At 40.9% G+C, this 13324-nt stretch overlaps 1 protein-coding gene across 14 annotated transcripts in view; it reads right to left on the bottom strand.

The window, feature by feature from the left end:
* Positions 1-2047: 2047 nt before the first annotated feature.
* LOC121589301 (casein kinase I) overlaps positions 2048-13324 on the bottom strand; it is a 67877-nt gene continuing 56600 nt past the window's right edge. For 13 of the 14 annotated variants that reach the window (XM_041908081.1, XM_041908082.1, XM_041908084.1 and 10 more), the window contains 2 exons: positions 9793-9899; positions 2048-8608 (listed from right to left, as the gene is read on the bottom strand). In XM_041908081.1, the coding sequence (XP_041764015.1) occupies positions 8557-8608; positions 9793-9899 (159 nt within the window). In that variant the 3' untranslated portion in view covers positions 2048-8556. Of the gene's footprint in view, positions 8609-9788; positions 9900-13324 lie in introns of those variants that run through there. The other variant, XM_041908093.1, reaches the window with a different exon arrangement.

Genomic DNA, 13324 nt, shown 5'->3' with positions numbered 1-13324 from the left:
TTACGTTCAATCTTGCACGGCGCTCCTGGTACACGCAGAACGCATTCGAGCAAGGCAGAGAGAGAGAGAGAGCTAGCGAAAGAGACTTCAATGCGAAAGTAAGCGACGAACCTTTCGGGATTTAAGGACAGGGTTTCGCGGATTTTTGTTTTCCAATTTGAAACCAGTTTTAGTTTCTCAAACAAAATTGATTAAAGAGAGGTTTTCATTTCTTATGTTTGTTTCCATATATATTTTATTATTTCTTTTTCATATTTGTTTGAAGTTATAGGAAAAGTTGGGATTCAGCACAGGGTTTAAGGTTTTGGGGAATTTAAGGCAGGGTTCCTCAACATTCTCATTATGAAACAGATAATCGGCCGTATCGGGGTGGTCGTTCGTCGAAGAACGTTCGTCGCTCATGAGTGGACAGGGTTGTACCACTAGATTGGGCAGAACAAAACCTAGACGGTTTTCTAATTTTTGATGATAGAGGGCTATGAAATGAGTGAAAATGAGCGTCGCGGCGAACGTTCCCGGGAACGAACGACCACCCCGATACGGCTGAATAATTAAAATAGTACAAAAAACAGCATAAATATTTAGTTTTAATTAAGATGTTTGCAGATTTTTATTTTCATTTAGCTACTACAGTCGGTTGTTGTTTGCTTTTTTTTCTCGCATTTTTCTCTTACTTCCTTTGTTACTGTTTTTTTTTGTGTCTGCATTTGTAACATACGTGTTCTCTCGCTTTATTCGCCCAGTTCTCTATGTTTAACATGTTCTCTTCGCATTCGGCATATGTGTGTCTGGTGTACGCACATGTCAGTATAGCATGCGCACTCGTTCGTGTGTGTGTGTGCGTGTGCGTATGCATGTCTGTGTAGGTACGTGTGTATCGTATTGTATAACGTTTGTTCGCTGAATTGCTCCGTGTATAATACGCGTACAGTTAGGTGAACTTTAATTATGTGTTGCTTCGCTCTCCATTTCGTTTAATCTACCGCCATCCTTCACTCTACTAACTTTTTCCTCTCTCTCTCTCTCTCTCTCTCTTTCTCTCTTGCTCTCTATCTATATCTCTTCACATATATCCCTTTTTCTCGAGAGTGTGCAGTAACTTTACTAAATGTACAACATTGCCATGTTTTAGCTTTCCTTTAGCACTAAATCAGTATAATGTGAAGGGATGAGGAAAGTATCCGTATGCTTACTCTTCCGCGTGTTCTAGTTTCCGTTTTCTTCCTGTCTCGTTTCTTCTATACAGAGTACACACTATCCGCCGTCACGTGTATCGCTTTTTTAGTAACCTTTACCAGCTGTTCCATTTCTCTCTGGTCTGGTACTGTGTACGTGTGTGTAAATAGGGGCTGGGAGCATTAAGGGAGCGACGTTTTATCTATACAAACACACATACACACACGTACTTTTAAATATTTATATTTTCATTTCCTTCGGACACACGCGCAAAATCACAAGCTAATGCATACTCTCTGCCTTGATTTCTGTATTATATACACTCAAACGTCCTCACACCAACAGACACACACACACCGCACACACACACACCCACATACAGATACGCACGCATACACGCACAGTGTCACAATTGATCAGCTTAACGCAGCTGGTCATAGGTCTCTTCTTTGCCTTGCCTTACACTCCTCCTTCCATAAATCACTTATATATCCTTTTTTTTCTCTGCTCTGGTTTTGTTTGTGTTGTCTCTTCTACGCGTTTTCTTCCTTTTGCAAAGGATTACTTATTACCACACACAAACACACATAATAATAACTACAGCACAATCCACCTCCCTCCACGCAAGCGCAAGCGCCATCATTTGCTTTGTTTTACTCTCTTTTGACTCTTGTGGTTTTGGCTTGGCTCGTTTGCTGCTGCTGTTTGCTATACTTCTTTTACTTTCGCACAGTTTAATTAAATTTTGTTTGTGTTGTTTGTTTGTTTGTTTGTTTGTTTGTTTGTTTGCTTGCTTGTTTGTGTGTGTTTTTTTGTTATTTCTTTCATAGCTTTAAATCTTTTATGTTTGTTTCTCTTCTTTTCTTATGTGTTTTTGCTTTCACTTAAATAATCTTATCGAATAGGTAGGTTCTGTTTTTCTTACTTGTTTTCTTTTTCACTCCCTTTTCGCCTGTTCGCACGTTCACTCATACTAGTTAGCGCTCTTGCACACGTTTCTTTTCTCTTTCTATTTCCTATTCCTATCTTGCATGTAACTATTCCCCTAGAGCTATTCCCTTCCCATGTTTTAGTGTAGCTCTTTCTCTGCCCTCTCTTTCTATCGCTCTCGCTAACCCTCTGTGGATTTGTTTTGTCGGCTCCACTTAGCCAATTGTATGTATACCGAGTGTATACTAAGTGTGTTTAGCGCGTTCCCTCTCTTCCTTTCTGTCGCACACATACACATACATCCCGTCGCCATCTCTGCTACCTCTACTGTCGTTTCTCTGCTATCTATAATTAGTTTGATCCACAACACTCCGTACTGGACACGACTGTGTGGTGTGTGGGTGTAGTCCATCTTTTGACGGTTGCTGCCCGCTTCTATGGGAGTGAGTGCAGGAGGACACATGCTTAAGCTGCTACTACCCACCGTTTGCCACAACACCACGGAGTAGCAAGTAAGGTAGTGGATAGATAGTAGCAGTAGGCTTTGCCATTAACAGCACCTTTCTCTCTCTCTCTCTCTCTCTCTCTCTCTCTCTCTCTCTCTCTCTCTCTCTCCCTCTCTCTCTCTCTCTCTCTCTCTCTCTCTCTCTCTCTCTCTCTCTCTCTCTTTGTGTCTTCCTGTATGTCGGTTTTCTCTTTTTGTGACCGTTCAATCCAAGTAGCAGTAGCAGGCGTATTTGATAGACACCCCTTTCATGCTTACAGCCACCATCATCTTTCTCTCTTTCGTTTTCGTGTTCTGTTGACATGCTTGAGGAGGGCAGCGGTTTTGTCCTCCCGGTTTATGCTTGCTTTTATATGCTATGTTACTTTGACAAAAAAACTGGCATATTATTTTCTTTTTATAAAACAAAACTTTGTGTGGTGGTACACACAACAAGCAACAGCAAGTTGTGCTACTGTTTTGCAAACACAGACCCACACACACACACACTCACATACACACATTTATCATCTGTTCTGGAGCGGTTGTGGTTCAAATTTTATGTTTTTGTTCTGTTTCTTTTTGTTGTTGTAGTTTGTATGTAGCTATGCGTTTCTTATTCGATGCGCTTTTGTGTTATGCTTACACGCTTCGTTCGGTAGCTGTTTTACTTCACCGATCTTTTGTAACGCGCTTTCACGACATTCCAATCCAATTTGCCTCTATTCCTTCAATATACGATTTTGTTCTTTCACTGTGCTTGTAATTATAGCTTCCCATTCATGTATTTTTTTTTTACTTGCACACATGTTTTTGGTTTCTTTGTGAAACACAGCTTGCAAAGCGCGCAAGAAATGGGGACAAAACATCAACAATCCTGTCTTTCACTAGAGCCTTCATCACTCAAGGAAGTCGACTACTACCCTACAATACGATATCTCACTTCCTTATCTGCTGCTTGCGGGTAACTCACCCCTGCTTGGGAGGCGACGGTAACATACACATACAACACGTGAGAAAATGTGAATTTTGCACTCGATTTCTACAATTTGTCGTTCGCTGCTTCACAGCTTGGTTGCTTGTGTAGATAAGATAATTCATACAAACACACACACACACACATACTCTCTCATAGTTGTGGTATTGAGTCGTTTGTTTTGAGTTGTTGTTGCTCATCTAATTATGTTACACTTTTTCTTGCGTCTTTTGCTACGTTCCGTTCTGCCTGTTCCGCGAAGACTTCTTCTATTTTCTCTACTACGTTGGCCTTTATTAGCACAAGCATTCGCAATGGCATAGTTTGTATGTGTGTACGGGGAAAAAAGGACGTTGGAGATCCGTTTTGTGAGCTCAATGCATTTTTAAAATGTACACTCAGACACACCCACATGTGCGCTCGCACTATACAAAGAGAAGAGCGGAAACTATTTTGTATCACAATTAGATTTTAGAGCACGAAATAGAGCGCATTCAATTGGGAGAGAAAAAAAACCAACAGAAATGGTAAACCAACAAGCTTTGCGCTATCACTCACAAGGCTCAGCAGCCACGGTTTATCAAATTAGCGAAGATTGACATCATTGATAGCAACAAAAAAAGCATAATTCATCTTCATTCAGCACATATAAAATGGTGCATGTTTTGATGAAAACAGTCAAAGAAAGCTGTTAAACGAACGGCTAAATCGTATTTACAGAAAAGCCTTTATATAGATCACCTTGTTGCCTTTCAAGCCAAAAAGCACTTTGAATATAATAACAAAATCTCCATTAAAAAAAGATTTTTACCAGAGTGTTGTGTTATGCAGCTTCCTTCTATAAACAATTATATAGTTTTCTTGTTTTTTCCTATTCATTTTTGTATTTGTTTCTTCTGTTTTGAGTTTAGTTTGTATGTTTTCCTGTTCCGGTTCTCGCGTTCACATATGGCAGGATGTAATCGACAGCATGTGTATGTTGTGTACGTTTTGTTTTTTTTTTCGGTTACTTTTCTGTGAATTAGTCACTTTGTTTTTTTCCTTTTTTTGTTTTTTTTTTAATTTTTTGTCATTCCGCACAGTCCTCCATGGATGAAACCAAAGTTAACGGAAAAACGAAAACAAAACCAAAACGGTGTAATAACATTTTAAACAACATGAAACAAATAATCTGTTTTTGTTTTTTTTTTTTCATTTTTTGTTTGTTATTCATTTAAGTTACTCAAGTACGTGTACGTCTCTCCTGAGCTGAGAGTATTTCAAATGCGACATCCGAGCGGTGTTTGAGAGAAGGAGCGACAATAGTAGAAGGATTAGTTAACAGGAGATGGGGCAACGAGGAAGAGATAGAGAGAACGTGGGAAAAGTACGTTTGAAACTGTTTTTGTGTGGTTTTGGTGTGGTGGAAGAAAAAGTCAAAAGATGCAGTATGTGGGGGCAGGGTGTATGTGCAAATACGATTCAACGGTGTTGTAGCAGAGTAAGTAGCGTGTAACGGTGGGTCGGTTAAGTACTCTATTGTTTAATGGTGATATTTGTATGAAAGCGCGTGCTTGTTTTTAGCATTCTCAGATGTGTCACTATCCAAACCACTAACGAAACATCATCGGCTGTCTGTATGCGTCTCAAAATTGTCAAATAACGGTAAAAGGAAATGAAAAGAAGGTGGCCAGGACACGAAAGCATTGAAATCAACTGGTTATCGAATACAGCAAAAAGAAAACTATACATTCATGCCATTAGAGTATAAATGCCAATAATTGGCTTCCTTCTTCAAATCAATGATGAAAAATCAATGGCACTTTATGGAAAAAATTGGGCAAAACAACGTAAGGAAAATATCATGATTCGAAGACAGAAACAATCAAAAAGACAACAGACGTTCTCGCTGCAGACGTAACAATCAACAGTGCACAACTATCCTGTGCTGCATTCCATCGAATCATAACAGTGCTGAAGCCAAGGGTTAAATGTGTGCCAGTTTGCGCAAGAAGAGGGAACGAAACTCTACTACTACTACTCGTGGTTGTGCTCGAGATGCAAAACAGAAAACAGTTCAACGGCGTGGATATTGGAGTATTGGATTCACCTATATCGTATGGGAAAGGACATTCCCACCGGCACGTTGTTGGGGCAGTAAGGGGCATAAATGGTTTAACCGCAGTTTTGCTGTCCACACGGAAGTGGGACTCGGAGTAACATTTCATTAACTCAATGATTGGCTTTGGTGTTCGATCAAGAATGACATTACGGTCGGTGCTATCGCTTGATTACTGTATCCTCTTTCGATGAGCGTATTCTCTTGTACTAAACGCGTGTGAGCTTTGGCTCTTTATATGCGTGAAAGTGTAGATATATTTTTATCGCGAATTGTTTAATTTCAAGCTGTGCAAAAGCTCGCTTTCCATGGTTATGTTTTTGAGGCTCATTCGAAGCCTTCCCTATAAAGTGCCTTATACGCTATACGCCTTTACCGACGCGCACTATTATGCTAGAAGTGGTGCTTTCTTATGACTGGTTCTTAAAACGTGGTTCAAAACTGATTCTCACACTAAAAATGTTATACGCCGACTACCAACTATCTGCTTACTTTAAAATGTTGCTAGATTTGATAGAAAAGGTTATTTTTGGTTTGTCACTCACATACGCCGCGGTACATGTAACGGTAGAAGAATAAGGGTAATTTGCAAATAAATTCATCAGCATTATCTCAGTGGTATTTTTTTTCCTTTCTCCCGCAGCGCTTAGAAGTACAAATCTTGTCTACTTCGTTCATTCAATTGATGCCAAAAAGGCAACAAAAAGCTATAAAAATACTAAAAGCAATCAACGTCAGATAAAATTAGAAAACGCAACAAAAAAAATGTTCAAAACCACATAATCTATTAGAAGCGCATTCTATTGATAGCTGTATGATTCGTGTTCTAGGTTTCTTTTATTGATTATTCAACAAAAATAATATCATGGACTGTAACCAAGCTACAAGGAAATCGATTAGTTTACCTCATTTAACGATTCTTCTGCAAACCATACACCAAAAAGTAAGCGGACTACTTGTCCTGATGCGATGGGAGAGACGTTTGAAGTCTATTCCGGCGAGTATTTCATTTATATCCTATCACTGTTTGTTTGCGACTGTTTCGGAGAAAGAGAAATCAACACTTTGATTTGCAGAGAAATTTAGCAACTGTTTCCCTATATTCTATAGCCATAGTTCCATACATTGTCCTAGTATCCCTAGAGCTTCCTTTGCGTGCTGAACTCTTGGGCTGTTTTTCTGGATTTTCCCTACTAAAAAATGCCCTTTTTCTCAAGCCTAGCTTTTGTCTGGTGCGCGTTTCACTTGCGTTTGTTTTGTCCTTCTTAAACCATACTTGAGGGAGTAATTATAGCTTACTTTCATCGATCGCTAAATCGTATTAGAGCCATCATGGATAGCGCGTAAAGAGCCAAAGCCATTTAATGGGAGTAAAGTGGATGATATTACGTTAACAAGAGAGGCTTGCTTTCTTTTCATACCTCATCGATCATATGCATCAAAGGTGCCTTTTCATTCATTCCCAGAGTATACGTAGGAAGGATAACACGACAGTAAGATCATTAACGTCTAGATCAATGTCATCATCGAGATCACTGCAGTATTATATCGATGGTTTGGTTCGGTAGTTGGCAACGATGTGGTTATAAGCAGGGAGAACACAGGTTATGTTACAGCCCCGTTCGGCGGAATTTTGGTGCGTTCATAATTTAGTTCATATTTAGAAATCGTGACCAATTATGTGTAAAAAAAAAGTCACAGGAACCAAAGGCCAGGCGCAGAGTACGGCGGACGGAGAGCCACGACGACAGGCAGAAGATATTTCTCGTACGCGCAATTTTTGGTAGTGTCACAGACGGTAGAGGTGGTGTGTGTTACAGTAAATTGCGTGATTGAAGAATAGTGGAAGGAAGTAGGTGGTTGTTGTAGTAGTAGTAGTAGTAGTAGTAGTAGCATTGGTAGTAGAAGAAATAGATAGCACAATTATAGTCAGATGTCGGTGAAGATACGCGTGGATGGCACACGTGGTTGGATGTCGCGGTTGGGGAGCGTGGAGCGCGCGCGTGTAGTTGGTTCAGTAGTAGATGGTAAGAAAATTAATTCAACGTTAATGATTACACATCAATACAGACAGCGGAGTTTTGAGACAGCGCATGAGAATAATTTGTAAACTGAATTGTGTTAAACGGAAGGACACGACATGTGCGCAGAACGTAAACAATAGTGCTCTCCTCCTGTATGCAATTGGAAGTGTGGAAGAAGTCATCTTCCGCAAGGAAACAGGACTTGGATGTGTATAATTGGAGGCTGTTCCTCTAGCGCAGAAGTTGCCTCTCAAGCAAATGTAGATGTCTCGGTAAACTTATAAAACAATCATTATCCTTGTGTTTAAATGCTAGGCGTTCAAGAGAAATGGACGCAGACGTTTGTTTTGATCGTATCGCGAAGTGCTTTCTTCGCGAGTCTGTACGAGTGGCGGTACAACCAAACTAAATAAGTTGCAGATGCTAATGCGATGTAAGATCATATAAAAACGGTTTAGAAGAAACACAACGCAAACAAAACAAGGGAAGTGAATGTTTTAAAAGTAGCAGTTAACCTCAATGAAAGATTTGAAGAGACGAAGAGAGAGAAAGAGAAAGAACAAAAGGATCTAATCCAAAACAAACGTAAGAACGAAACTGAACAGAAACAAAAAAAAAACAGGCCGACTTGTGTGTTTGTGTGTGAGTGTGTGGGTGTGTGTTCTGGAACGCAAATACATTACAATGGAAGTGATGGCGTTGGTGTCGAGGCCAGCACGGAGGTCGATGGGTAGCGGATCGTATGCTGCGACGAGGCCTGGATGTAATCCTGGCTCGGGTTTAGGACGCTGTCCCGCGAGTTGGAGTGGGAGGTGGCGCGTAGCAGCTTGACAGCTTCGCGCTCCGGGCTACATTGCACTGCTTCTAGTCATTTCTGGCGGGACGATTTCTTCTTCTTTCGTTTAAAGAAACAGCAACATCTGAAAAATTGGGACGGGAAGAAAGACAGTGGTAGATGCATCAGTAATCATTCAATCATTGTTGTGCGAAAGAAAGCACGGTTCAAATTGATTCAATATGCCGTAAGCTTTCTCTATCTATTACTGGATAGTGATAATCAACACCATTCCATGAGGAAAAAATAACTTTACCCCTACGCCAAAGGATACACAGGGGTATCTTCTTTATTTACATGCACACAGACACTAACCGTCAACAACAATGCTTGGTTGAAATGAAAGCATCGAGCAGAAAATCAGTTCCCATGTTCCACAAATAAACACTACAGAAGACGATGCGTGCGACTGTGCACTAGTTCTAGGCCTTGTACCATGTACCATCACCCTCAATATGGAGTGAAGGAGGAGTATTTGAATTCGTTTTCGTTAGATGAATCTTCTAAATCACATTCCCTTATCCTGGGCGTACAATCTCATCTCATCTAGGCTCATCTACCGCCACACAGAGCAGCAGTGTTCGAGTCCCCCCCCCCTCTCAAAATCCCCCCAAAGGGAATGCTAATCAAGGGAAAAAAGCACAGTAGAGGAAGAATATGTAATAGCACAACATGAGCCACACTACGCAATACACCAACAGACGAAGACGACACGTGCGTGATGCCTCCGGGTGAGACGTTTCCGAAAGCTTCTTCGCCCAAGCATGCTGATATGTGTGATATCTTCTGGTAGGTATTATGTTTCCCTAACAAGCTTCCCGTGAACAATGAATGGGAAGAAACGAGGAAAGTTGGAGTCCTGCTGCCAGACGTTCAGCCCAAAAGCACTCCCGTTGAGTGTATGAGCGGATTTCGGAGAATAGGCAGTCAGCTAATTCAAACAGGCAGCCAGTAGCTAATTTTCCATACATAACAGGGAGAAAAGTCAACCTTCTTCATCATCGAAAGGAGCTTCGCTACCGTCACTCCATCCATGTGTGTTTTGCGGGCATTCCTAGTCCCCAGAACTGAAGCTTCTTATTACGATAGACCGTTCGTTGCCTAACATCGGGCGAAAAAATGATTAAATTTCCCCATTTTAAAAAGACGCCAGTGACGCTTTTCGCTTCGGTTCAAAAATGGTCTACATTTTATACGCCCTACCACAAAAAGCCTATTTAATCCATATTTTCTTGGGCGTTTTTCACTAAAAAAAAGATTTATACTTACTTTGTTTCGTCAACCAGTTCCACCTCAGGCTGCTGCGTGATCGGTGTGTTCGAATGTCCGGCGGTAGGATCATCTGCATTCAATTCCCCATTGGTTGAACTCACGACCTGTTCCATTCGATGTCCGGAGTACAACATCCCGGAGGATAGAGAATTTGAAAGAAAGGAAAACGAACGTTACGTTAGTGTGCCTGAGCGCGCGCAAAAAAGGGCTAACCATCCGTTTCCGGATGTTATTTATGCGTGTTGGTAGTATGTAACGCTATCTACATCGCTCTGCATGATGAATCATACCAGGGAGCACACAGTGAGCGCGCCAATAGGGATTAACAGTATAGTACGATAACGGAGAAAGACTACTGCAGATTCGGGTGAATAGGCACAAACACACACACAAAACAAAATGAAAAAAAATAGTGAAACAACGTGTGACCACCATCGGTGGAAAGCGAGCATTGGTGCGCGAGATTTAAAAAAAAATACAGTGAGTTGAGGCTTGTTAGAAGAAACAACAGGCGTTATTGTTGAGTTTATTGAAGCATACATAGGTATCGATTAAATGAAAAGAGAGAGAGAGAGAGAGAGAGAGAGAGAGAGAGAGAGAGAGAGAGAGAAATAGAAGCGATAGAATTCCATCCACTATTTGTAGGGTTAGTCATTTGGGTGGGCTTTTAAAATAAAACACATTCCTAGTCGTATTAGTAGGGTACTAACGGGGGGTGGTATAGGGTTTTTTTTTAATTCGTGTTGTTTAGTGTATTCTTATACGAAATGTGCATACATTCTTTCTATCACACAAGCGGAGGGGGGATGGATGGGTGTGAGATGGGGGGTGGTTGTGGTGGTGCACTTTATTCTTCTGTACAGTTCGGCTGTGTAGTGGTGCACTGTTTATTCGTTATTTCCCCCCACCGTAAGGATGACACAAAAAAGACGATTACAACTGAGAGCTTCGAGCTTTGCATATTAAAGCCACCATTAGAAGAACCTTTTTAGTAGCAGCTTTTCTCTACAAACGAACGGATTAACATGGTACGTGTCCTACTGCCGTGTTGCGCGAGTGTGTATGTGCGTGTGGGTGTGTGTTTGTTTGTGTGCTCCGTATAGTCATTTCAAAATGATCTGCATACTTCCCAACACACACAACACAAATATCGTGCATCAAGCTTTAGAATATATTATAAATGTTTTAATCAAGGATAAGAGGAGTCCCAGAAAGCAATGTTTTATTATTAGAAGCAGCGTTTCAAAAGACTAAAAAGCCTTAATTAGGTTTTGCACTTTTCTAAATTAAAGTATCGGTGCAAGTTGGGTGTCAGTCTTTAAGTTTGATGTAAACTGTAAAAGCTAAAATTGTCCGTAACATAAATCAAACGAAAATAAATAATTATTCAATTATTGAGTAGATCTGAGGAAGTTTTGCCGGCAATATTACATACAAAATATTAAAGCTATACACACAAGCCTTATAAGCGAGTAAAAGTTTTATGAAAAAAAAAAAACAAAATGACGGATTTTATCAGACGCAATTATCCGTGAGCTTTCGGTAGGTGGTGTATTGAAAAGGGGACAACAATTCCTATCATCTATTATTATTATTATTATTATTATTTATTTATTTAAATTTGTTGGCCTCTAGGGTTTTACAAATGTGTTCTTATAATCTAGGGAAACATGAGGGATGAGGATTCACGAAGACGGGAGCGGAATTGGGAAACTGGGACGTTGAAGTCGAATAGGAGATATGAATCGTTGAAGGCAGAAAGAGCGCGCAAGAAAGGGTCATTCTGGCCATGACGAGTTTGGCGGGAAGGAATAAGGAGCGGGGGTCGGTCACGAAGACGACGTGAGGGGGCATAGATAGGAATCGAGGATAGGAGGGCGGGAACATCCAAGTCATTGGAAAGGAGGCAGGCAATGAAATATGACTGGATGTGATAAATGCGCGTTCTTAATGTCTCTAGCCCGAGCAAACGGCATCGGATAGGATACGAAGGAATTCGATCCGATCGTCCAAGAAAACGACGGATAGCGACACGAGTGAATTTCCGCTGGATTCGTTCGATCCTATCGACCAGTGTTAGGCCGGCAGGCCACCAAACTACCGACACATTTTCAAGTATCGGGCGGACCCAACAGCAGTACAGGGACTTTAAACACATAGGATCAGTGATCTCAGAGGACATACGAATAATGAGACCGAGCATTTTATTGGCCTTATTAAGGGTGATTTCGATGTGTTCTTGGAACGAGAGTTTCTCGTCGATCCACACTCCAAGGTCCCTTGTGACAGTAACTCTGTTAAGTACAGTGTCACAAAGAACGTAATCGTGCTCGATCTTATTGGACGAGCGGCCATATGAAATCACACAACATTTATCCGGAGACAGACTAAGACCGTTAGAGTTACACCAAACATTAAAACAATCTATGTAATCCTGTAGACGCGCACAATCAGTTAACGAGGTCACTGGTAGGAAAATTTTGATGTCGTCAGCGTAAAGCAAACAACCATCAGGAGGAAGAACATTAACACAATCGTTGATAAACAGTATGAAAAGTAGGGGACTAAGTACGCTGCCTTGGGGTACCCCAGAAGAGGCAATAAAAGGCTCGGAAAAACTATTTTCGACTCTGACCTTATAAGATCTACCGTAAAGGTAAGATTTAAGCCAGGATAGAAGGGGATCACCAATTCCGAGTTTCTCGAGCTTAGAAAGTAAACAAGCTAGCGATATAGAGTCAAAAGCTGCTTTAAAGTCGGTATATATAGTATCCACTTGAGAGCCACGCTCCATGTTGTTAAAGATCGAGGATACAAGGCACATTAGGTTAGTAGAGGTTGAACGTTTTGGCATGAATCCGTGTTGATATTCTGAAATTACACTTGTAACACACGAACGAATAGACGAATGAACAATTGACTCAAACACTTTGCAAGACGAACACAATATGGACACACCCCTATAGTTAGCACATGAAAAACGGTCGCCCTTTTTGTGGATTGGAATGAGCCAGGCTTTTTTCCACAGTGACGGAAAATAGCCATCCTGTATTGATCGATTGTATAATCGGCAAAGTAGAGGAGCGAAAAATGTAGAACATTTCTTTAATAATGCTGATGGTATCCCATCAGGACCGGGGGAAAAAGATAGTTTGAGTTTGGATAGGGCAACCAACACAGAATCAACATGAATTGAGACATTATTACACGAAATCACATTCGACGGTGTATGAACAGGACAATCAGAAACATTAACTGGACTGCTGCTGGGGTCAACGAAAACACTAGAAAAATGTTTGGCAAAAAGTTTACTCGAGTCTTCGGGAGAAGAAGCGGACTCATTATTAAGGGATAGGTTGGAAGGGATGCCATTCTGTTTCTGACGCGATTTACAGAAACGCCAGAAAGACCGCGGGTTCGATCTAAATTGGACTTGCAGCCGTGCTACAAATGATGAGTAACACCATCGATTGTAGGAGCGGTATGCATTTGTAGCGTAATTATGGATACGTAAGGTGTAATTATTGCG

This window comes from Anopheles merus, chromosome 2R (genome assembly GCF_017562075.2).
Source record: "Anopheles merus strain MAF chromosome 2R, AmerM5.1, whole genome shotgun sequence".
NCBI lineage: Eukaryota > Metazoa > Arthropoda > Insecta > Diptera > Culicidae > Anopheles > Anopheles merus.
Note: the sequence above shows the minus strand (reverse complement) of the source record. Positions and strands in the feature narration are given on the sequence as shown.